This window comes from Puma concolor, chromosome C2, assembly GCF_028749965.1.
Source record: "Puma concolor isolate L17-30 chromosome C2, mPumCon1.1.hap2, whole genome shotgun sequence".
Taxonomy (NCBI): domain Eukaryota; kingdom Metazoa; phylum Chordata; class Mammalia; order Carnivora; family Felidae; genus Puma; species Puma concolor.
This window is the reverse complement of record NC_141675.1, coordinates 29,808,236-29,830,719: the sequence shown is the minus strand read 5'-3', so window position 1 is coordinate 29,830,719 and position 22,484 is coordinate 29,808,236. Positions and strand designations below refer to the sequence as shown.

At 43.3% G+C, this 22,484-nt stretch overlaps 1 protein-coding gene across 10 annotated transcripts; it reads right to left on the bottom strand.

The window, feature by feature from the left end:
* Positions 1 to 1,141: 1,141 nt before the first annotated feature.
* On the bottom strand, positions 1,142 to 22,230 carry CDV3 (CDV3 homolog). 10 transcript variants are annotated; one of them, XR_015239978.1, is made up of 6 exons: positions 18,888 to 19,543; positions 18,027 to 18,103; positions 8,286 to 8,431; positions 5,109 to 5,268; positions 2,966 to 3,514; positions 1,142 to 1,446 (listed from the first exon to the last, which is right to left on the bottom strand). XR_015239978.1 is itself a non-coding variant. In XM_086674311.1 (6 exons), exons 1-6 carry the CDS (start codon positions 19,125 to 19,127, stop codon positions 3,329 to 3,331), a joined length of 681 nt encoding a protein of 226 aa, XP_086530437.1. In that variant the 5' UTR covers positions 19,128 to 19,543; the 3' UTR covers positions 1,142 to 3,328. The 10 variants fall into 10 exon arrangements, 8 of the variants coding, with proteins under 8 accessions (XP_086530437.1, XP_086530441.1, XP_086530436.1 ...); XR_015239979.1 differs by having other exon boundaries at positions 2,966 to 3,061; positions 18,888 to 19,541; XM_086674311.1 differs by having other exon boundaries at positions 1,142 to 3,336; positions 3,465 to 3,514.
* Positions 22,231 to 22,484: the final 254 nt, after the last annotated feature.

The following is a 22,484-nucleotide window of genomic DNA, read 5'->3' as shown; positions in this document are numbered from 1 at the left end:
CCCACCAAGTTAAAGAAGCCAGTCAAGACTACATGTCGGATAGCGCTGTTTAGAGGAAATGTCCAGAGAGAAATCTAGAGACAGAATACTTGTTGCCTAAGGCAGGAATCTTGGGGAAATGGTAAAGGATTCCTAATGGGTATGGAATTTTTTGGGGAGATGAAGTATGTTCCAGAATTCATAGTGGCGATGGTTGCACAACTTTTGAGAATATACTAAAAACTACTAAGCGTACACTTTGAAAAGGCGACTCAGGAAAAAAAACCCCACAAAACACTATGGAGTAACTGAAATCAGGGATGGTGTTTTGTACGTTATTTTTTAAAAGCACTTTCACGAGCTCACGATTCGTGAGTTCGAGCCCTGCATCTAGCTGTGCTGACAGCTCGAAGCCTGGAGCCTGCTTCTGATTCTGTCTCCCTCTCTCTGCCCCTCCTCTCTCCAAAATAAACATTTAAAAAAAAAAGTTTGTTTTCAAAGAGCAAGCAGAAGGAGAGGGAAGCCCAAGCAGGCTCCACACTGGCCTCAATCCTGGGATCATGACCTGAGCTGAAATCAAAAGCCTGATGCTCATCAGACTGAGCCACCCACGCATCTCGTACATTATTTTAAATAGGGCTGTCAAAACACTCATCGAGGAGCCAGAATGACCAAATAGCAATTGTTACCACTAAACATTTAAACTCCATTACCAAAAGGGACTTGAAATACACTCTCTAGCTTAGAAATTTGGGGACTATAATGCAGACTAAATCCCGAAATTTAAAATGGCTCATTTGAGAAATCTGTAAGCTTCAAGGGGTAAGGCCCCAGATCTTTATTCCACACAGTAAAGATTGTAGATTCTGTTGCCATGGTTTGGGACAACAAAATGTAATATAGTAACAAAAAAGGTACATTTCAACGCTTTAACTTTGGTGAAGAGTATCCACCGCTTCCATTCCAGATGTCTTTTTAACATGCAGAGTACTCTGCATTTATCAAATGGGAGTTTTACCCGAGATGAGATTATCATCCTCCCACAGCAACGGAGGCATGACATCAATTCACCATTTTCAAAAACAGAGACTAGGTTAAAGATTAAGAATAAAAACTATGAGGGAGGTGGGGGAAAAGGAATAAAGACTATCAGACTCCAGAATCCATATATTTACTTTTTATTGAATTTGTTAATGTTACAGAGTTCTTGCACTGCCAAACCATGCCTGAGAATTCAAAGAAAGAAATGGTACAATGGACAGCCTCACCCACCCATCATACAGTATATTAAAACTTGATTCATGTGCATTTTTATAATTTCACAATCTTTTAAAAAGTTATAACAAGAGTTGGAACTTTATATCTCCCGCAGGTCTTCAGATTTCTGGCGTAGTATGCCATTAAATAAAAGTTGCGCATATTCATCTCAGTTCATTCCTCAATAACGTAACCCCCAACAAAATTTTGCTGGAAAAAAAATGCATACTTTTCAGGGGAAATATGTGGCTCAAGGTCCAAGAGACTATTTGTTAAGATTTTTGGTTCCCAAACGAAGTCTTCAGTTTAACCAAGAATCCCTTGTTTCTTGCTTAATCATCCAACCTCTCCTTGGCTGGCTCAGCTACTCGCCCCAATACACCGGAGGCCAGGCATCCTGCCTGCCGCCTCCAACAACGCCGTTAGGGCCCAGGTGTGGTGGGCAGGTCCTGTCAGGAGATACTGTCAACTCCCAGGAGCTGATTCCTGCACTGACACTTTCATCAGACTAAACTCCCATAGGAGATGCCCCCACACAGGAATAGTTCTACTCGCTCGTTTGCTTCACTCTTGCCAGTAGCAAGTCTGCAACTCCTGCATTTGGCAAAGGGATTTATTATAGAGAAACCCAGACTCTGCATCAAGCAGTCACATACCACTTTGAAGTATTTCTATTGAACCAAAGATACAAAACTAGTAAATTACCAGACTATCTCATTAGATGGAAAGACTTCTCAGTAATCCTGGGTAGCTTCCTGAAGTCCCTTTAAGGACTAAAAATTACTGGATAGTTTAAGCTGTAATTATTAAAAACAGAAGTGCTACATCACCTGTCCCTCTCGCCCCTGACTCTTCAAATGAACACAGACATACCAAAAGGTTGAGAACAGAGCTAAGCTGGCACAGTCATTGCATCTACGGAAGGTCCAATACCTTAACAATTTGGGCACAAGTGTATCTGGAAATCTTGTCAAAGATCACGCAAGATCCGTGAAAACCCAAGTGGGTTTTAGGTGAAGGTTCTGCTCACGTTGCTCTGGATTTAGAAGGACAGGTCAGTGGATCACGTGGCCTGAGCAGAGCCCTTACTCTTTCTACTGCAGTTTACTGTACAGTTTAGACCTGATCAGAGGAGGCTTTAGCAGCACCTGAAGGAGAGCCCCCTGCATCCACTGCCCTTTACACCAAAGGCTATTTGGTTCCACTCTAGGGATTGGCAAATTTCACGAGACGTTTCACAATCCTAACGCATATTTCAGGTTACTTATTCAACCAAGCAATATGCTCTGTCAAAGAACTTATTCCAAAAAAAAAAAAAAAAAAAAAAAGGCCTTAATGTGGAACACAGAAAAAGCACTACCCAAATAATAAGAAATCACTAAAAGAAGAAAGATCACTCCCCCCCACCCCCTTTCCCACTGGGTGGACCCAAGTTTGGTTGAATTTAACTTATGGTTACCCCAGGATACAACTCAAAGTTTAAACTATAAAATCACAGCCCTACTACACAGATTATCTGAACACAGGAGTTCTTTTGAGAGCGGCACGTTCCAGGAAGTCTAACACAGCCCACTACAGAGTATTCCTTAAGGGTGGGGCACAGGACAGGTTAATTAAGGTCACTTAAATCTTCATCTTTTACAGCAGATCAGAACCGAGATGGCTGACTTTCTGCAGGATTTGATAGGAATCCAGGAGAGCTGGTTTCAAGCTTCACACCGACACTTACTAGCTGTAACCTTCGTGTCCAGAAGTTGTGATCCACAAGAAGTCCGCGACGAGTGCAGCAAACCTGAGGTAGTCAGCCCTTACGAAGGCTCAGTATCTGAACATAAAAAGATTTTGAAATGACCACTGGCTGCAGTTTGTTTTTGTACTTGCAGAGTAATAATGAAAGAACACTGCTGAATCTAGTTCACGCATTTATAGAACAATGAGACTCCCCCTACATCCAATACAACACAAAAAGCAGTGTGACACTTATGCTTCCATAGTGCAATAGGGATGGTCACTTATATCGAGTGGTCTGCATCGGCCGCGGGTCCAGCAGAGATCAGATGATGAATGGCTGTTCCTGGTGGTTAGCTGTGGTCTAGTTACCTTAGAAGGGTTAGCAAAGACCATTCCTTAATTGTACTGTGTGTGGCTGCTTTTCTGATTTTCAAGCACAGCATACTGGTTGTCTAGCTGAAGTTTAAGGGCCTGGTTTTTTGAAACCTCATCCCTACCTCTAGTTTTGTGTCTTACTACTTCAAAGCTCTTCTCCATTTCTTTATCCCTAAGGGAAAAGAAATGTAATCAGTAAATATTTCTTTTTCGCTGGGTTGTTGTGTAAACTCTTCCTCAAATTAAAAAAACCAACCAATCAAAACAAAAACAAAACAAAAAAACCCCCCAAAAAACAAGTCACCCCTTAGAAGTATCCTGAGGGAGGAATAGGAAGGGAAACTGGCACAGGTATCCCCTGCTTCCTGAAAGTTCCTGTTACACCAGTTGCTTTTACAGAAGACGTACATTAGGATGGCAACAGCCTTTTCCCGTAACAGTGAACATCTCTCCAGATTTCTTTCAGGTAGCAAAAACGCGCACTAACATAGGTCTTCCTGTAAAAGTGAAGTGTAGTGCAAACTTTCAGAAAGTGAGGGATCCTCTCTGCTTTACGCCATTCTGACTTAGGAATGCTCTGCTTTTGACAGGGGAAAGTTGCACATAAAATCATCATCAAATCATTTTCTAGGCTTCAAAGGAACAGAAAACATGAGTACTGAGGCTCTATGGTGTTGTTTTCTGTGGTGGCAAATCTATTTTGGGACCAACTTGAAGACAACTGGAAAGTCAAAAGGCTATCTAATGACACGGTGATTCCTTCTAAGAGTCACTTTTATTTTTAGCAAACAATAAATAATACCTCTCTTTCTTTATGCATAAAGGCAATGGTTTTCTTATTCAAGTAAAGTTCTACTCATCATTCAATGATTTCTCCTCACTTCTTCCTTATGGGAGTGGGTCAGATAAAGTGGAGGCTTAAATTAGGCTCTCAGAGGCAAAAAAGGCTTGGATTTACTTTAAAAAAGCTACTCCCCGCCCCCCCCCAACAGTATTTCCATCTAATGTCTTTTACATTTCTTCCCGTTTTATTTACTTTAAAAAATTCATGTCCCTGGGGCGCCTGGGTGGCGCAGTCGGTTAAGCGTCCGACTTCAGCCAGGTCATGATCTCGCGGTCCGTGAGTTCGAGCCCCGCGTCGGGCTCTGGGCTGATGGCTCAGAGCCTGGAGCCTGTTTCCGATTCTGTGTCTCCCTCTCTCTCTGCCCCTCCCCCGTTCATGCTCTGTCTCTCTCTGTCCCAAAAATAAATAAACGTTGAAAAAAAAAAAAAATTCATGTCCCTAAAAAAGGTGTGGATGTGCCAAATGTGGTCATTTAACTCCAGGTAGCATTCATTTTAAGTACCTGCTGAAATAAGATTATTTTAATATTAGATTTATAAATGCCAACATCTTTCATCTATTCACATCAACTGGGAATACAATGAAAATACCGCTCTTACATTTCTAGTTTCCATGTTAGAAAGAATTCTAAACTAGGCATGACTTGTCATAGCTACAGAACAACATATAAACCAAGGATAAAGAGACCTGGTCTCTTGGCGCTCTTTCCCCACAGCCCCCTCCAGCCCTCCCCCTTTCCAGCCCTAAGGCATGTAAGTCCTACCCTAATTCTCAGCTGCCTGTCAGCTGTGGCCTGGGCTTTACCTACAAGAGAACGACCCCCCTCCCCCAGCCCAGGTGGGTTCTCCCATCTCCTACATCCCACTCCCTGGCCAAGGGACAGAGCATGCCAAGATAAAAAGGCGAGAGCTGGAGTACTTACTTCCGGCTTTCTACATGCTTGGCAGTGGACTGCAGGGACGGGAACTGTGTGTCACTGTAGATTTCTGGTGGGCCTTGCGGTGTTTTCCTTGTTGTGGTTAACCTGGCTCCAGGGGGCCTATACACACCGCTAGTCATCGCTGGTTCTGGGGTTTCTGTAACTGACATTTCATAACAGTTTAGAGAAACCATTCAAACGGCTGGCATTTTAATAAGCTATTCTCACATTCCCAATCATTTGATAATTACAGAAAAAACAATACCTACATGACAGTCTCTGGAAAATAGAAAGTTACCTGAGAGTCTGAAAGCGAAAATATTCTTATTTTTCTAGGGTAGTCTAATTTTTCTCCCATGTACAATTTTAATTACCTATGTAAATGAGTTCTTTCTAGACTTCAACTTACTGGAAGTGGGAAAGAAATCTGCTGGACCTGGGAGGCAGGCCCAGGAGGGACTGCCTTTCAGAGTATGACCATGTCAGCCCTCAGTATATATATCGGCAATGTGGATAATCACCTCTTTACCTGGTAAATACGATGCCAGTATAAAGAATTTACTTACTAAAATGCTTGCGTATATATTTTTAATTCTAAAAGACTAGTAAAAAAATATACTCGATACCCTTAATTTCACTGTCATATCATCAATGGATCTTGTTTTATAAAACACAGGAAAAGCAGGAAAAAACTAAACCGCTGAACAGCCCAAAGTCTTCCATGATGGCTAACATTTTGGGGACAGAGCCTTCTGGCTTTTTGCTATGTTATCATTTTTTCTCCCCATTCTCAACATAGATTCAGTATTTTACATGCTGTTCCATTTATCAAAAACTTCCTTTCAAAGAAAAGCCTACATCATTTATTAGCTGCAACATAATGCATAATGCATAAAGGGTTATTGTCTCATATGGTTTTTAATTAAGCGTGGGAAAGCCATAATATAACACGCATTCATTAGTTACTAAGCACCTGCTATGTGTCAGGTACTGTTTGTAGTGGGCATACAAACGTTAAGGACCGGCCTTCGTGAACTGTATATTCTTGGCAACTAGCCACATGCAGCTATTTAAAATGAAAGACTTAAGGGGCGCCTGGGTGGCGCAGTCGGTTAAGCGTCCGACTTCAGCCAGGTCACGATCTCGCGGTCCGTGAGTTCGAGCCCCGCATCGGGCTCTGGGCTGATGGCTCAGAGCCTGGAGCCTGTTTCCGATTCTGTGTCTCCCTCTCTCTCTGCCCCTCCCCCGTTCATGCTCTGTCTCTCTCTGTCCCAAAAATAAATAAACGTTGAAAAAAAAATTAATAAAAAATAAAATGAAAGACTTAAAAATTCAGTTCCTTGGTTGTATCAGTCGCATTTTAAGGACTCAATAGCCGCATATGGCTAGTGGCTACTATAGTGAACAGTGCTATTCCATCACCGCAAAAAGTACTATTGGACAGTGTTATCCCAGAGTAAGGAAATCAAATATGTAAAAATTGGTGCCATACCAAAAATTAAGGTGGGGGAAGGGTCTGTCCAGGGAACACATGATGGGTAGGGACTCAGTGACGAGTGAAAAGTGAACAAGGCCTGAAAGGAGGCCAACATACTGAGTTGGTAAACAAGCCAAATCAGGTCTGACACTGATCTTATAAACGTTTTACTGGAACACAGCTACACTCAATGGGTGTACGTATGGTCTATGGCTGCTTTTGTGCTGTAACAGCAGAGCTGAGTAATTAAAATAGTCTTCTGTATGGCCCTCAAAACCTAAATTACCTACTATCTGGCCCTTTACAGAAAAAGTTTACTTAGAGACTCCCACTATAAAGGAAAGAATTCAGGCTGAAAACATATGCACAAGGGCCTGCAGCAGCAATGTGCCTGGTATGTCCAAGGAACAGAGTGAGCAAGGACCTGACTAAAAGACAAAATCAGAAAAAGAGATCCCAAGACAGGCATCTAAGGTGCTGCAAGTCTGAGAACTTCAGCTTCTATTCTGATTAGAGGGGACACCAATGGAGGCTTGTCAACATCTGAGACACTTTCAGGTCACATTTGAAATGATCACTACACTGGCCACTGGCTGCGTTGGGAACAGTGTACGTAGGGAAGCAGGCCGCCCACTTAATAGGTTACTGCAGTAATTCATATAATGTTGTTTTGGGGTCAACTCTATGTGAAGGGTTCAGTTTTGGATATGTGAATATTGAGGTGCTGGGTACATGGTTAAGATCTACGTGTTTGGAGGTCAGGGGAGATCTGAGTGGATGTGAATTCTGGAGTCACTGGCATGTGGAGATTGCCAGGGGAGTAAGGCCACAGAGAAGAGAGTGGCAAGGGCTGAGTGCTGGGGATGAGTATCACTTAGAGGCAGGGAGGAAGAAGAGACCCCAGCCAAGGAGTCTGAGAGCCAACCACTGAGGAAGCAAGGAGACCGTGGTGTCCTGGAAGTCAATAGAAGAGTCTGTTTCAAAGGGGTGATGAGCTACAGCAAATGTTGAGGATGGGGAACATCGAATGAGGACAGACTGGGAAATGGAGTTTACCAATGCTGAGGTCATCAGGGATCAGTGACAGATGCAGTAAAACATGTTAAGAGCTCTGCTGTTAGCACAGAACCTGCTTTGGAAACTGTCCCTCCCCTCCCCCCCCTTCTGACCCTCCCTCACATGCCCTCAAAAATAAACACAAAGTTGAATGGAAAAACATAACACAGTAAAGTACTAAAAAGGATGCAAAAATGTTGACACACAGTAGTTATCTGTGATCTCTGGGCAGTTAAGATTTGTTATTCTTTGTATTATTCTGTATAAAAAACGAGTGATAAAATCTGCCCTTGTGAGAATTCATGCTTCAAGACAATAAAATGGGGAGAAAAAAAGAAACACAGGTGGAAACACAGGTACTCAATTATCCATTAGCCAACTGTCAAAAAGTAAAACAAATGACTTAAATATTTAAATTTGGCAAGTTAGTTTACATATAAATGTAAAAGCCTACAGAAAAGCACGTATCTTAACTTCCAAATTCCTTTCCTAAGGATGTAAAAATCTTTAAACAGACATATACAAACCTCTCCCCCAAGAACAGAAAGGAACCCCTCTCATTCTACCACAGCATTCATTCAGTTGAAAGCTAACCATATGTAAAACCATACCTAGACGTCTTCATGAAAATAAAACATTAAGATTACCAATTACTGCAGCAGGAGGTGCCTGTACCGGAGCGGTTTTATTCCAGGGGCCGGAAGATTTTTCGACACCACCACCACCACCTCCACCTTCTTCCCAATTGTCACCTGGATCTTCTCTTTTTTCATTATCTTCTTCTTCTTTTTCACTATTGGAAAAGCAAATGAGGAAATTCAATTATAAATTTTTTTTTAAATGTTTTATTTCTGAGACAGAGAGAGACAGAGCATGAGTGGGGGAGGGGCAGAGAGAGAGGGAGACACAGAAGCCAAAGCAGGCTCCAGGCTCTGAGCAGTCGGCACAGAGCCCGATGCGGGGCTCGAACTCACAAACCGTGAGATCATGACCTGAGCCGAAGTCAGTCGCTCAACCGACTGAGCCACCCAGGTGCCCCAGGAAATTCAATTATAAAACCACCAGGAAAAGTGTCAATCCAAACCCTTAGTTCTATCAATGCTGATATCTGTGTGACCCTTAAAAAGTCTCTTAACCTCTTCAGAGCCCCAATCCCCCACTTGTTTAGCACTGATGGTAAGCATTATTTTCAGGGATGAAATGATTTTTGGAAGTTGTGTGTCATTGGCTAACTGTTTAGTACATATCACAAAAAACTCTCAAAATTAGAATTCACATTCCAATAGAGAAAACAAATCTGCGTTCAGTATTTACATCACTGCTACAAGACTTTTTAGTGCCAGTCTCTACTGTGTGACACAGGGAATATATCTAGAACTGGTCCCCATCACCAGATATGTCTGTCACTTGTTTAAAAAAGAAGAGAATACAAAAACTCAGTCTTCGGCTTTACTAGTGATTATAAATGTGACACATACATCATGGTAACACACCATCCTAAGACTGTCTGCAGTGGTTTTAATGCCAATTTCTTATTTCTTTATTCTTTATTGGCTGGAGTCAGAAATCAGTGAGTTAACTGTCAAATCTAACTTCCTTTCTGCAGCTATTTGTCCTTGCTGATGCCACCTCTGGCAGACTACCAACCCTTCCATGAATCACGTTCTATGACAATGGTGGTTTTTCCTAGAACTTCAGCCTATCAACCTCCCTCTTCTCTCCTATTGAAAAAACAGGATGTTGCCTAAAGCTGTCCCTGGCCTTCCACATTTAAGACATGTCTCCCTTTGATATCTAATCAGTGATCATGGCTGTAACAATGTATAGACGACTCCCACCCTACCATGTGACCTTGGGATCATCATGGCCTCTCTTGGCTTCTGCAAAAGGACATCTAAGTGTGCTTTCCTTCCATTTCAAGGGAAGTCCTGGCTATAAGACAACCTTCTTGAATAACTAATGGTCTCCTTTAAAGACACACACACAAATAATTTCAAAGACAATGTCCACCAAATTTAGAGGTCTAGGGTGGCAATCAGGAAGGGGTGAGGGGAACAGACGCATCTTCAATCTGCATCTGTAGCACAATTTTACTTGAGACTATAGTTTAAGAGGAAAAAAGAACAGAGAATATGGCCAAGCCACCTTTCAGTTTCCCTTTCTGTTAATATATAATAGAATCCAGTGCTGCTGTTTAAAATGTTAGGCCTATACTAACATGACAGTAATATTCAATTCAATGTCAATTAAACCAAGGACTTACTAAAACAAAATCTATATACCTAATATTAAATAGGAAGTTATTTTAAAAATGATTTTAAATTTATTTATTTTTATTTTTTATTTTGAGAGAGTGTGTGTGCAGCAGAGGGGCAGAGAAAAAGGGAAAGAATCCCAAGCAGGCCCAGCACTGTCAGCTTGGAGCCTGATGTGGGACTCCATCTCATGAACCCTGAGATCATGATCTGAGCTGAAATCAAGGGTTAGATGCCAAACTGACTGAGCCACCCAGGGACCCCTGAATAATTTTTTTTTTTTTTGTAATATTTAAAGAAGTAGCTGGGTACTAGAAAGCGTGATTTTATTTTTGTTCATGCAGCACGTAGTTATGAGCAGATTCTAAAGCCAGACTGCCTGGTTCTGCCACTTACTAGCCAGGAGACTGAGTATAGCACTTAACTTTTGTATGCCTCAGTTTCCACAAATGTAAAATGGGGAGAACAGTAAGATTAAGTGAGTTAACAGACACAAAGCACTGAGAACAGTGCCTGGCATATACTAAGCAGTTAAGTGTTTACTATTACCTGCTTTTTAATATTCATTTGAGCTTTCAAACAAGCAGCACAGATGCCACCGCCTTATTAAGAAACAACTAAGATGGAACAAAACTCAAAATTTCTAAAATCCACAACATGAACATGTTTTTTTTTTTTTTTGGAAAAAAATAATGTTCTTTTTAAATGGACTTAAGCTTATTTATTTATTGAGAGAGGGAGAGAGAGAGTGCGTGCACGCACAAGCGTGCGCCGGAGGGGCGGAGAGACAGAATCCCAAGCAGGGTCCACACTGTCAGTGCAGAGCCTGATATAGGGCTCTGACGTGAGATGATGACTTGAGCCAAAATCAAGAGTTGGAGACTTAACCAACCGAGCCACCCAGGCACCCCTTAAATGGATTTTTAAAAATAGAAACCAAACACTCTAACCTTGTTTTCTAAAGTTTATATGTGGAATGAATGACCAGGTGAGGACAGTAAGGTCCTAACTTATCTAGGAGTCTAACAGTGGTATCCAATCATTAGTACTGTCCACCACTCCCCATTTTTTAAAATTCACTTCTGAACCCACAGCAATGCAGTTACACTTTAATACTGGTTCATGAGTTAAAAACATACGTGTTATATACCTAGTTACATCAGACTTGTTAGTAATGTTGCAGCATCCCAATCCAGGCTAGACAAGAAGATCCCCACAAAGATTTAAGAACATTCATGGCACTTGTACTGTCATATATACCCTAAGGTATGTTAGCTTTCATTTCAGTTGGTCATCTACATTTTGAAACAGTTAACTCAGCAAAATATGCTGAATCACTATTTTTCAAATACATATACCGGACTCTTAAGACAGACTTTTCTTTAAACTGCTTTTATATTTGGTGATTAATACATCTAAATCCCAGAATTATCAGCTTGTAGTAAACAATTAACTAAAAACCAAAAAATTCTAACACTGATAATCCCTGAGCCGAATGGATTATGGGTAATTCTAATACATTTCTTTATGCTGTTATACTTTTCAAATGTCCTTAATGTATAGCTTTTGTAATTCACAATAAAACATTAAATAAAACCCCCAATTTGGTCTGACAGAATACTGAGGGTCCACTGTAAAAGAAGGTTCCTTTACTATCTAGTGTTTATTACCTGTTCACCCTCAGAGACAAGTGAAGAACTGAATCACTAATCTAAAAATCCCGTTAAATTATAAACTATTCCTAAGAAATAAGAGTGATTTGTTTAATTCAAAGAATTGTATATCTGTAATAATAAACACAAGACAACTTAATATTTTGGTTTCTTAACATTCTGAAGTATTAGTTAAATGAAACATTGGAAACTGTCTAGTCAGGACCCTTCATCCAACAGAGGGAACTAAGGCCCAGAGATGCTAACAGCCTTGCCAAAATGCCACAGTACTAAGGGCACGGTAGAAATGATTTAAATATCTGATTACTTTTCTGCATTTACACACTCCAGGAAATGTCAAATCTCTAAATACTGTAGTAAGACAAATGTTGCAAAGAATTATTCCCACAGAAGTCAATAGGCTAAAATTGTGTTTGACCCAAATAAAATATACATAGCTTCTCATCAGCTAAAATTCACATTTCCAAACACTACTCTCTGCTACTTGTAAGTATATTATCACAACTTAAAGTATACAGTCTTAAATATGCAAAAGTCCATAAGGCACTGTTGGTCGTAAGGCGGAATGATGATGCTAGCAAAGGGAATATTTACAGAGCATCTAGGAGGCCGGGAAGTGTCCTACCACCTTGCAAAGTTAAACCTCACAATACCACCAAAGCAGGCAGGAGGCTCACTGACACGGGAGGAAACTGACACTTGGACATTAAGTCCCTCCCCCAGAGCTACAAAGTAGGGGAGCCAATCCCTGGGTCTCCAGAGCCCATATTCTTTCATGTTGCCTCTTTCATTTTATCCTCTTTAGAGCTCTAATATCTGACACAGAAATTTTCTCTATGTTGAGAAATTCACTTTCAGGAAGGTTGATCAGGATTATACATCCTGCAGCAGTTTATTAATAAAAATGGAACATTCTTACCTCTTTATCTCAAGGGACATTACATGAGAATTTATGCATCCCAACGCTAGGATTTTAGTAGCTGTGCTTCTATGAGAATGGTAGGTACCTCCATTGGTTTGACCCTATTATCGAACCACTGTTAGACAACGGCAAAATGACGGACATGCCCGATGAGCTATGCCGGCAGCCTAAAATGGCACTGCACCTCCTCCAAAGACTTTCTCAACCTCTTCACAGCAGACCAAGCGTCTCTCTCCTGTGTTCCACAGCACCCTGCACATCACTGAAATGATCTACTGGTGTTTAGTAGAGCAGGACTTATTTCTTTTTTATTACTGTTTTTTTAATATGAAATTTATTGTCAAATTGGTTTCCATGCAACACCCAGTGCTCATCCCAACAGGTGCCCTCCTCAATGCCCATCACCCACTTCCCCCCCCCCCCATCAACCCTGTTTATTCTCAGTCTTTAAAAGTCTCTTATGGTTTGCCTCCCTGCCTCTCTAACTCCCCCCTCTCCCCTTCCCCATGGTATTCTGTCAAGTTTCTCAGGATCCACATAAGAATGAAAACATATGGTATCTGTCTTTCTCTGTATGACTTATTTCACTTAGCATAACACTCTCCAGTTCCATCCATGTTGCTACAAAAGGCCATACTTCATTCTTTCTCATTGCCAAGTAGTATTCCATTTTATATATATAAACCACAACTTCTTTATCCATTCATCAGTTGATGGATATTTAGGCTCTTTCCATAATTTGGCTATTGTTGAAAGTGCTGCTGAGCAGGACTTATTTCTACAACCCTGATGTCTGGCACACTTCAGTCACACTAGTATTTGCTACAATTGAATCCAGCTTGGATGCAGGAATGATTTCTTGAAAGAACAACTTAATCAGCTCTACTTAATGGGTTTAAAGGTCTACATCTCTTAAGAAGGTTCCTAAAAACACCCACTGGGCTCCAAGAGCTCAATTCTTTATTTAAAGATGACAAATGCTCAACATTTACTTCAAATATTAAATGAAATCCTTCTTTCTCCCAAAAATCCATTTTAAAGAGAGGAGAGGCCACAGGTCCTACCATCAACCAACAATCTAAGCTCCAGTATTAGGTCCCTTTTTTTTTTTATCACCATCCCAATGGCACCCCTCCAAAGAACTTGTCTACAAACAATGATGACCTTGAATACATCTATTAACTTAGACACAAAATTTGACACAAGCTCTTATAATACTTTAAAAAAATTTTTTTTTTTTTTATAAATTTTTTTTTTTTCAACATTTATTTATTTTTGGGACAGAGAGAGACAGAGCATGAACGGGGGAGGGGCAGAGAGAGAGGGAGACACAGAATCGGAAACAGGCTCCAGGCTCTGAGCCATCAGCCCAGAGCCCGACGCGGGGCTCGAACTCACGGACCGCGAGATCGTGACCTGGCTGAAGTCGGACGCTTAACCGACTGCGCCACCCAGGCGCCCCAAAAAAATTTTTTAATGTTTATTTTTGAGAGGGAGAGAGAGAGAGAGAGAGAGAGACAGAGCATGAGTGGGGGAGGGGCAGAGAGAGAGGGAGACAGAGAAGCCAAAGCAGGATCCAGGCTCTGAGCAGTCAGCACAGAGCCCGACGTGGGGCTCAAACTCACAGACCGTGAGATCATAACCTGAGCCAAAGTCGGATGCTCAACCGACTGAGCCACCCAGGCGCTCCAAGCTCTTATAATACTCTTGGTAACTAAATCTTGAGCTAGTTGGTAAATGTGAGACAGGATGTTAGTATGATATGTTTGTTACTACTGAAAATTTCTTTTTAATATCAAGGTATTTTTTTTTTCAACGTTTTATTTATTTTTGGGACAGAGAGAGACAGAGCATGAACGGGGGAGGAGCAGAGAGAGAGGGAGACACAGAATCGGAAACAGGCTCCAGGCTCTGAGCCATCAGCCCAGAGCCCGACGCGGGGCTCGAACTCACGGATCGTGAGATCGCGACCTGGCTGAAGTCGGACGCTTAACCGACTGCGCCACCCAGGCGCCCCTGAAAATTTCTTTTTAAAAAAGATTTTAAGTAGTCTTGATACCCAACATGGGGCTTGAACTTATGAGATCAAGAGTCGTATGCTCCACCAACTGAGCCAGCCAGGTGCCCCTCAAAAATTTTCTCTCTCAAATGCACACTTATCTTCAATAAAGGTCCACGAAGGCTAACCTACCTGAGGAGTAGTGTCAAGAACTTTAAGGTGATATGCCATACCTGCAGCGGACTGAAGATAAAGCAAGTAAGGCAAAAATGATCAGTAGATCTAAGCAAAAAATAAATGGGCACTTATTTTACTATTCTTGCAACTTTTCAGAGGTTTCTAATGTTTCAAAGCAAAAAGCTAGATGAAAAAATTTATAAGTCTGAAAATTTCAAGTTACTTAAATTTTTTTTTAATGTTTATTCATTTTTGAGAGACACAGCACAAGCAGGGGTGGAGAAGAGAGGGAGACACAGAATCCAAAGCAGGCTCCAAGCTGTCATCACAGAGCCCGACGCAGGGCTCGAAATCACAAACTGTGAGATCATGACCTGAGCTGAAAGTCAGATGCTTAACTGACTGAGCCACCCAGGTGCCCCCTCAAGATACTTTATGTCAATTTCCAAAGTTTCATATTCCCTTATCTCATTCTGAGATGGCAAGGCTGCCTCTCAGACAGAAAAAGGTAACAGATTAAAGGCATAAAGAACCACCCACCCCAACTTCTCAGAGAAAAGATATCTCATTTCTCTGCCCCCTTCTAAGGGTTTCTGCCTAAAAAGTAAGACCAAGCTACAGAAGACAGTAACTGGAAGTCGACAGCAGTGTTTAAGGCTCTTGAGAGAGGGATTTTTGTTTGTATGGTTATACTAATGCCAACCCGAACATGTAATTTTCTCCTATTAAGTCCACTGTGAACTGACTCACCAAAGTCTATCAGACATGATAATCTTATGCATCTCCACTACCCTTTCCCTCAAATCTTGGTATTATAAACCAGGTACCTCATGGTTAAATAACAGAAATTCTCAACACTGAATCATCCTAATTTACCTACTGAACAGAGATGATTAATGTCACCAAGTGGGTATTTTACAAATACCCTGCTCAAAAATCCTCACAACAATCCTAGCATGTCTCAATTTTGTAGATCACAACCAACATTCAACAACCAACCAGCTTGCCCAAGGTCACACATAAGCGGCAGGCTAAAATGCAAACCCGAGTTTGTCTATCTCCAAAGCCCATGTTTTTGAGACATTGTCATCTCCACCCCACTTAACTGAGTAACCTACTTCCATTCCTATGAACCAAACTGTCTTTCCCTGGAGACCCCAACCCAATTGAGTTTCAGTGTCAAGAACATTTAATACAAAGTTTACAAGGTTTTTCAATATATAAAGTGAAAATATTAGTCATTATTATTAAGCCTCAGATGACAGGACTTCTCACACTCAAGTTTTTCCTGAAGGCTGTTAGATTCCTCTTTATTGAATGATTTATGAAGGGAATGGAAATATAGACTTTAGATTCCACAATGACGGGAGGATCCACAAAAACAGCTTCCTGAAGGTAGGTTTTTCAATGTTAGCAGGTTAGGGGAAGACCTGTGGAGGACCACTTAGGAGAAATGACTACATGCTAAGAATAATGAAAAAACAACATAAAAGCTGGCCTGCTTCAGGTCAAGCAGAACTTTAACACTCATACTAGCCTAGCTGAGATTTACCTGTGCCCCTAGCAAAGGTGAAAGAAATGACTTAAGAACTATTTCATCACCTCTGAAGTAGCCAAAAATAACTCTGAATATGGGTACGGAATTTAGAGTCAATGACAGAAAAACAGGTAATATCCTCCATAATAAAACAAAATCAGTTTCTTGCATTCAGTGAATTTGAAACCTTTCTCCCTCAGAAAGCGCTACTCTTGCTCAGTAAGTTCACTTACTGTCATCCTTCCTGTCCATTCAAATCTACAGAACATGCAGTCAAGGGCCTGTGGTCAAGCAAGGCAGACCTAGAGCCTTATTCTACAGCCAAACAGGAACGACATACGCAGGCAGTTCTACAACCCCCCAGTGATTAAGAACTTCACAATACCTCCTCTTCATTTTTACAGGGCAAGCCCTGGGGAAAAGAGGGATATTCTCTCTTCTTAAAAAAAACAAAGTTTATTTAGAGAGAGTGAGGGAGCGCACACATGGGCAGTGGCAGAGAAAGAGAGAGAGAATCCCAAGCAGGGTTCTCGAAGGGGCTCAATCTCACAAACCAACCCTGAGATCATGACCTGAGCCGAAATCAAGAGTTAGTTAGTTGCTTAACCAATGGAGCCACCCAGGTGCCCCAAACAGGGATATTTTCTAAACCACACCTCTTCAAAGACATCTAACACACAAATTCAAGAAGTGGCTGGGAATAATCATGTCTACGTAACATTACTACAAAAGAACTTCAAGAGTGGAAAAACCTCATTTCCTAAAAAGTCTCCCACTATCAGTCAGGTTTCACTTTGGTTAAGCTCATGAAATAATGTGAAAGAACCTAGGACATAATGCCTGGCTATGGAAGGAATGCAACAAATGTCAAAAATATGAGTCCTGGTTTCTGAGTCAGTTACTCAAAGCCGTAAATGTCACCATTTAGAGAAGTCAAAAGGCTGTACTCTGGTTAAGGAAAATTACTTCCGTCAGTGTGCCATGTGGTCACTGGTGCCTACAAATAGCAAACTTTAAACTGGAAGCAGTTCATTAGGATCTCATTTATTTCTTTAAACTGAGATTAAAGAGTTTTTATCTCAAAATGGTGGAACCATATATTCACTTGTTTTTTCTACCTTATGAGCCCATTAAAATATGACATTTATTTACATGAATCTAAAACAAAATACCATAGATTGGAGTGAATATGTTAATTTCAAATACTTTAAGGCAACCAACCCAATTTTTTAAAAAGTCCTGTTTTCTTAAACTTTAAAAAAATAACATGCTTGGACTATCCAATGCCATTCCTATAAAATCCTCAGGAAAATTTATCTACAGTGTTAGGATAGCGGTTATTCTTGGGAATGAAGGCAGTGACTAAAAGCACTTAGGTTTCTTCTGTAGCAGCAATGTTTAGTTTCTTGAACTTGCTGTTGATTACACAGGCTGGTTTCATTGTGTGAACACCTAAAATCCGTATTTCTAAGTATGCTTCACCTACAAAAATATATATGAACTTGCTTATTGGACAGGATGTGAAAACCACGACGTTCAAGCCACCAATATTAAAAGTAAAAATTTTAAAGGCCACAAAGTCCATTTCATTTTAGCTGTCTCAAATAAGTAGGCAAGCTCTCACAGGATTTTGGAGCTGGCAGCTGATTTGATCAGCATATAGAAAGGACCGCCATCAGAGAGAGGAAGACACAATCCTTACAGCCCTAATAAGCGTATCTAAAGCATGAGGTCACTGTGTCTAGCTGCTTTGGGGCTAGAGAAAAACCAAACATACAACACCTATCCTAAGGGTTATCTAAACACAGTTGTAAGCAGACCATACCTTATTTGCATCGCCTGAACTCTGAGGCCGCTGTAATCAACCTCTTTTTGTTCAAATTCTTTCCACTCATCTTCATCCTGTAAAACACACACCATTGGATCAAGCAAAGCTATTTGTTAAAATACAACAAAGGCAAATATCAGACTATGAAAAGGGGATCAAATATCTGGAACCTAAAGTATAGACTCATTTTCTGGCCAAAGCCCTTACTTGATCCCGGGGCCGGAGGGATCGGAGGGAGGGAGGACTGGAGGACAAACTAGGCTGGAGGACAAACGTGCCCAAGCAGTCAAATTTCTTTTACCTCCACCAGTTCCTTCAAGAGAGCGGTTACTTTAAAAGCAACCAGGTAAAGTGGAATGAAAAAGTCAATAGTAACCCCACAACTAAATGTCTACCTCAATGTAGTCATGAGACTTATTCTGGTACAGGCTTAGAGGCCAAGCCCTGCCAGTTCGAGCTGCCACAAATGCGATTGTTAGAAAATTCAGCTCAGACAACTGGGCTAAAGTCGGAACACCAAATTACTCAAGAGTCTCAGAGTAGACGTCACCCGATAAATGCTGCTCTAGGCCAGGCACTTCGGCCCCAGACCCATTTCTCCTCGAGGGTGCCGCTGTCCGGGTCTCGGTCCCAGCCAGCGACACAAGGCGGAGGGGCGAGAGCGGGCTGGGGGCGAGGGGAGAGTCCTGTGGCAAGAGGGGAGCCGGCCTGGCGTGGGAAGCCCCCGTCACATGGCCAGCCCCCGCGCCCGTCCGCCCTCCGGCCGGCCCCTCCCGGACGCTTCCCCGGGCGGGCGGCCGGCGGGGGCGGGCACATGGGCGCAAGCGCGCGGCCCGGCCCCTCATCCCGGCCCCTCACCTTAGTCACGGCCTTGGTGGCGGCCCCGGGGCCCGCGGCCCCCGCGCCTGCGGTCCCGCCGTCGCCCGGCCGGGCCCCCGCTCCCGCCCCGCCGCTCGCCGCGCCCGCGGCTCCGCTGCTCCCGCCGGCGCCGCCCGCCGCTCCCGCGGCGTTCGCCGCCCGGCTGCTCCGCTCCTTCTTCTTCTTCTTATCCCTCTTGGCGAAGAAGTTATCTAGGCTTCGCTCCTCCGTCTCGGCCATGGCCGCAGCCTCCACGGCCCGGATGGGTGGGGCCAGCGGCGGGCGCGGCCCGCGGGACTCCGAGCTCGGGGTCGAGGCCGGCTCTGCGCTCACGCTCCCGGGCGCGGCGACGCCTCAGCCCGGCGGGGTCGCCGAGGCGTGTGTGGCGGGGCGGGCGGTTCCCCCCGCGAGCTGGCGGGCGGTGGTACGGTCCGCCTGGGGGGATCGCGCGCTGCTCCCGCCCCTCGAGGCTGCCGGGGCTGCAGCTGCTGCCGCGACGACGGTGCAGAATCCCGTCGGCTCCGCAGCCGGAGGGGAAAAGGAATGCGCGGGCCAGAGGCTCCGGCGAGAGTGCCTGGCTTGCGGCGGCGCGTGCTGGAGGAAGACACGCGCGCGCAGGCCGGGAGAGGAAGGGAGAGGGGGTGGGGAGGGGAGGGAGGGGGAGGAGGGAGGGCGGGCCACTAGAAAAGAGAGGCAGTACCCGCGCCTGCGTACTTAGCTCCGCCCGCCCCTGTGGGTCTGCGGTGGGGAGGGCTGTGGGAGGAGACAGAGGCGGAGCTGGGAAAGGAGCCAATCAGGTGCCAGAACGAAGCACTTAGGCGACAATCCCTGCCTCAGACGGGGCGGGGCCTTGGGAAGGGGAGAGAAGGGTGTATGCTACATAAGTGATGTGCCTGATGGCTCCTTTCTTCCGATTGGCCGAGGGTTTAGCCTTGGGGGCGGGCATTTAGAGGGCTAATTGGTGACTTGGCTGAAGAGGTCCGGTGAAAGGGGCGGGTGGGTCCCAGCTGAGCGCATGCGTAGGGTGCAGGCATGTGTCTGCTCGCCCTTAGTGAACTGTGGCCTTGTGGCTTGAACTTTTAGCGAAACGGAAATGTACTGTGTTAAACTAGTGGTGGGAGAGATGGTACCTCTCCCACCGCTCTACTTTATACTTCCACTCTTTCTGGTCTGACGAGTTTTAATTTTCATGTGATGAGATAATTATTAGGAAAATAGTGGGCTTGACGTTTAGGTTCTGTAAGAAAAGATCTTAAATAAGCCAGTAGGTAGATAGACACGGATTGACTTTTGTCTGGACTCCATCCGCTGCTAGATACGTCCATCAAGATCGAGCTAAGGAAATCTGATCCTCAAGCTTCTGATCTGTGAAATGGGGGTATTAGCTATGTGGGAAAAGAGGACCTGTTCCCTTCCCAGCATTAAACAGGCATTGGATGCGAAATATGTGACTTTTTAATACATTTAAATAGTGCCCCCTGCCCTGACTTGAGTCTAGATGATGGCTGCAATTTATCCTTAGCCTTTATATCTGATAAAAGGAGGAGAATGATGTGTCATAGGGTGCGGATAAAACACCCATGTCAAACCTGGTCTTACGTTAAGTACTTTGTGGGCCTTGAGAATGAAAGGAATCCTTTTTTTCTTTTTTTTTTTAAGTTTATTCAGAGAGAGAGAGAGAATGTGAACAGGGGATGGGCAGAGAGAGGGAGAGAATCTTTTTTTTTTTTAATTTTTAAAAATCTTTATTTTTGAGAAAGAGAGAGAGTGCGAGTGGAGGAGGAACAGAGAGAGAGAGGGAGGCACAGAATCCGAAGCAGGCTGCACAGAGCCCAATGCGGGGCTCAAACTCACAAACCGTGAGATCATGACCTGAGCCAAAGTTGGATGGAGACACCCAGGCGCCCCGGGAGAGAGAGCATTTTAAGCAGGCTCCAAGCTCGGCTCAGAGCCTGTTTCGGGACTTGACCCCAGAGATCATGACCTGGGCTGAAATCAAAAGTCCAAGGCTTAACTTACTGAGCTACCCAGGTGTTCCAGGAATCCTTTCATATGAAAAAGGTGGCCTAGGGGTGCCTGGATGGCTCAGTTGGTGGAGCCACCAACTCTTGATTTTGGCTCAGGTCATGATCTCATGGTCATGAGATCGAGCCCTGCGTTGGGTTCTGCACTGAGTGTGGAGCCTGCTTAAGATTCTCTCTCTGTCTCTGTCTCTCTCTGTCTCTCTCTCACCCCCTCCCCCACTCTCACTCTCTCAAAATAAATAAACTTTTTAAAAAATTTTAGAAAAAGAAAAAGGTACCGTAATGTATTAGACTTTCCACTTCCTCCTTCTAAGGACAGAGGAGCGAACAGCCACTGAGGAAATGACTCAGACTATGTTAGTAGCTTCATGGGGTAGATACAGCACAGCCAGTAAATGGAGCTGCATCTTTGTCTTTTCCTTTGTGTTTCGCCATTTAAAGGTGTCTTCTCTCCCTCCCCCACCTCCACTACTTGTTAAAAGAACTAAGTCCAAAATATGTCAACAAAGTAAATCAGGTACCTAGCCTTGATCAACAGCAAGCTTACATATTATTCCCCAAACATTAACTGCCCCACCCTCAAAATGGGCCCTAGGTAACTTCCTTCTGTGACACTACCTATCTTCCTGTGATGCAGGCCAAGTTAAGTACTGCTCCCACTCCATCTCCCTTAACATCTTTGTAACATTTTTCTTCCTTTCCCTTCTTCCCTTCCTTCCTTTCGTTCTTTTTTTCCTCATCTATGAAGCACCTATTTAGCTATATTTAAGGTTACGTAGCTAATTCTAGGTTGAGTAATTCGTCATTCCTGCCTTCAACTCCATTATAATCAAGAAGATCGAGATATGAGTAACTGGAGTTCAGTCTCTCCTTTCTTAGGTCTCCATCAATATATCAGTGTCTTGAAGGAATTAATGACTTGGGAAAATGAGAGAAGGAACCTCAGTTGAGGGTTGACACAGCAGAAATCCCCACTACATTTTTCAGTGTGATTCATGACATGCTCCTAGAACACGATCATATGTAAGAAATTCAGGTCAGGCCAGTAGAGAGACCAGTATCTTTGTGTTTGTGTTATTGTCTGCAGTTACTGTCTCCTCCAAGAAGCTGATCCCTTCCTATTTGAATCCTCTGCCCTGAAACTGACAGCATATATTCCCACCAGTTCCTCTTAAATTTCCCCTGACTCCTTCCTCCAGATTGATCACATAGGGCCCTGAATCCTGCCATCACCCCCTCATCATCACCTGTCCTCACCTTGAAGTATCCTCCAGCTTTCTCTTGATGAAGGTTTCTTCTCCTCTACCTTCCAGTATTGAGACCTTCCCCATCTGTAAAGCAAAACAGACCTTAATTTGTCCTTGCTAGATGGAAAGTTGAACATGGTGAGGACTCAGACCATTCCTAGATATTTAGCATATCTTCTAAGGATTTTAGTGCTGTCTGAACATGGAAATGTCTCTCTGAGTCCTCTGAAGTGGTACAGCCCAAAAGACATTATTTATCTCCCTCAACAAGGCCCACTGAGCCGATATTCTGTGAGCTCAAGAGTTGGCAAAGGGCAGCTGGGTCT

Coding starts and splice junctions, on each gene's coding strand:
- CDV3 (XM_086674309.1), bottom strand. CDS start 19,127: ATGGCCGAGACGGAGGAGCGAAGCCTAGATAACTTCTTCGCCAAGAGG. Junction 8,432..18,026: donor GTTCAGGCGATGCAAATAAG/GTATGGTCTGCT, acceptor CTTTTCCAATAG/TGAAAAAGAAGAAGAAGATA. Junction 3,515..5,108: donor AAGCATGTAGAAAGCCGGAA/GTAAGTACTCCA, acceptor CTTTTCCCTTAG/GGATAAAGAAATGGAGAAGA.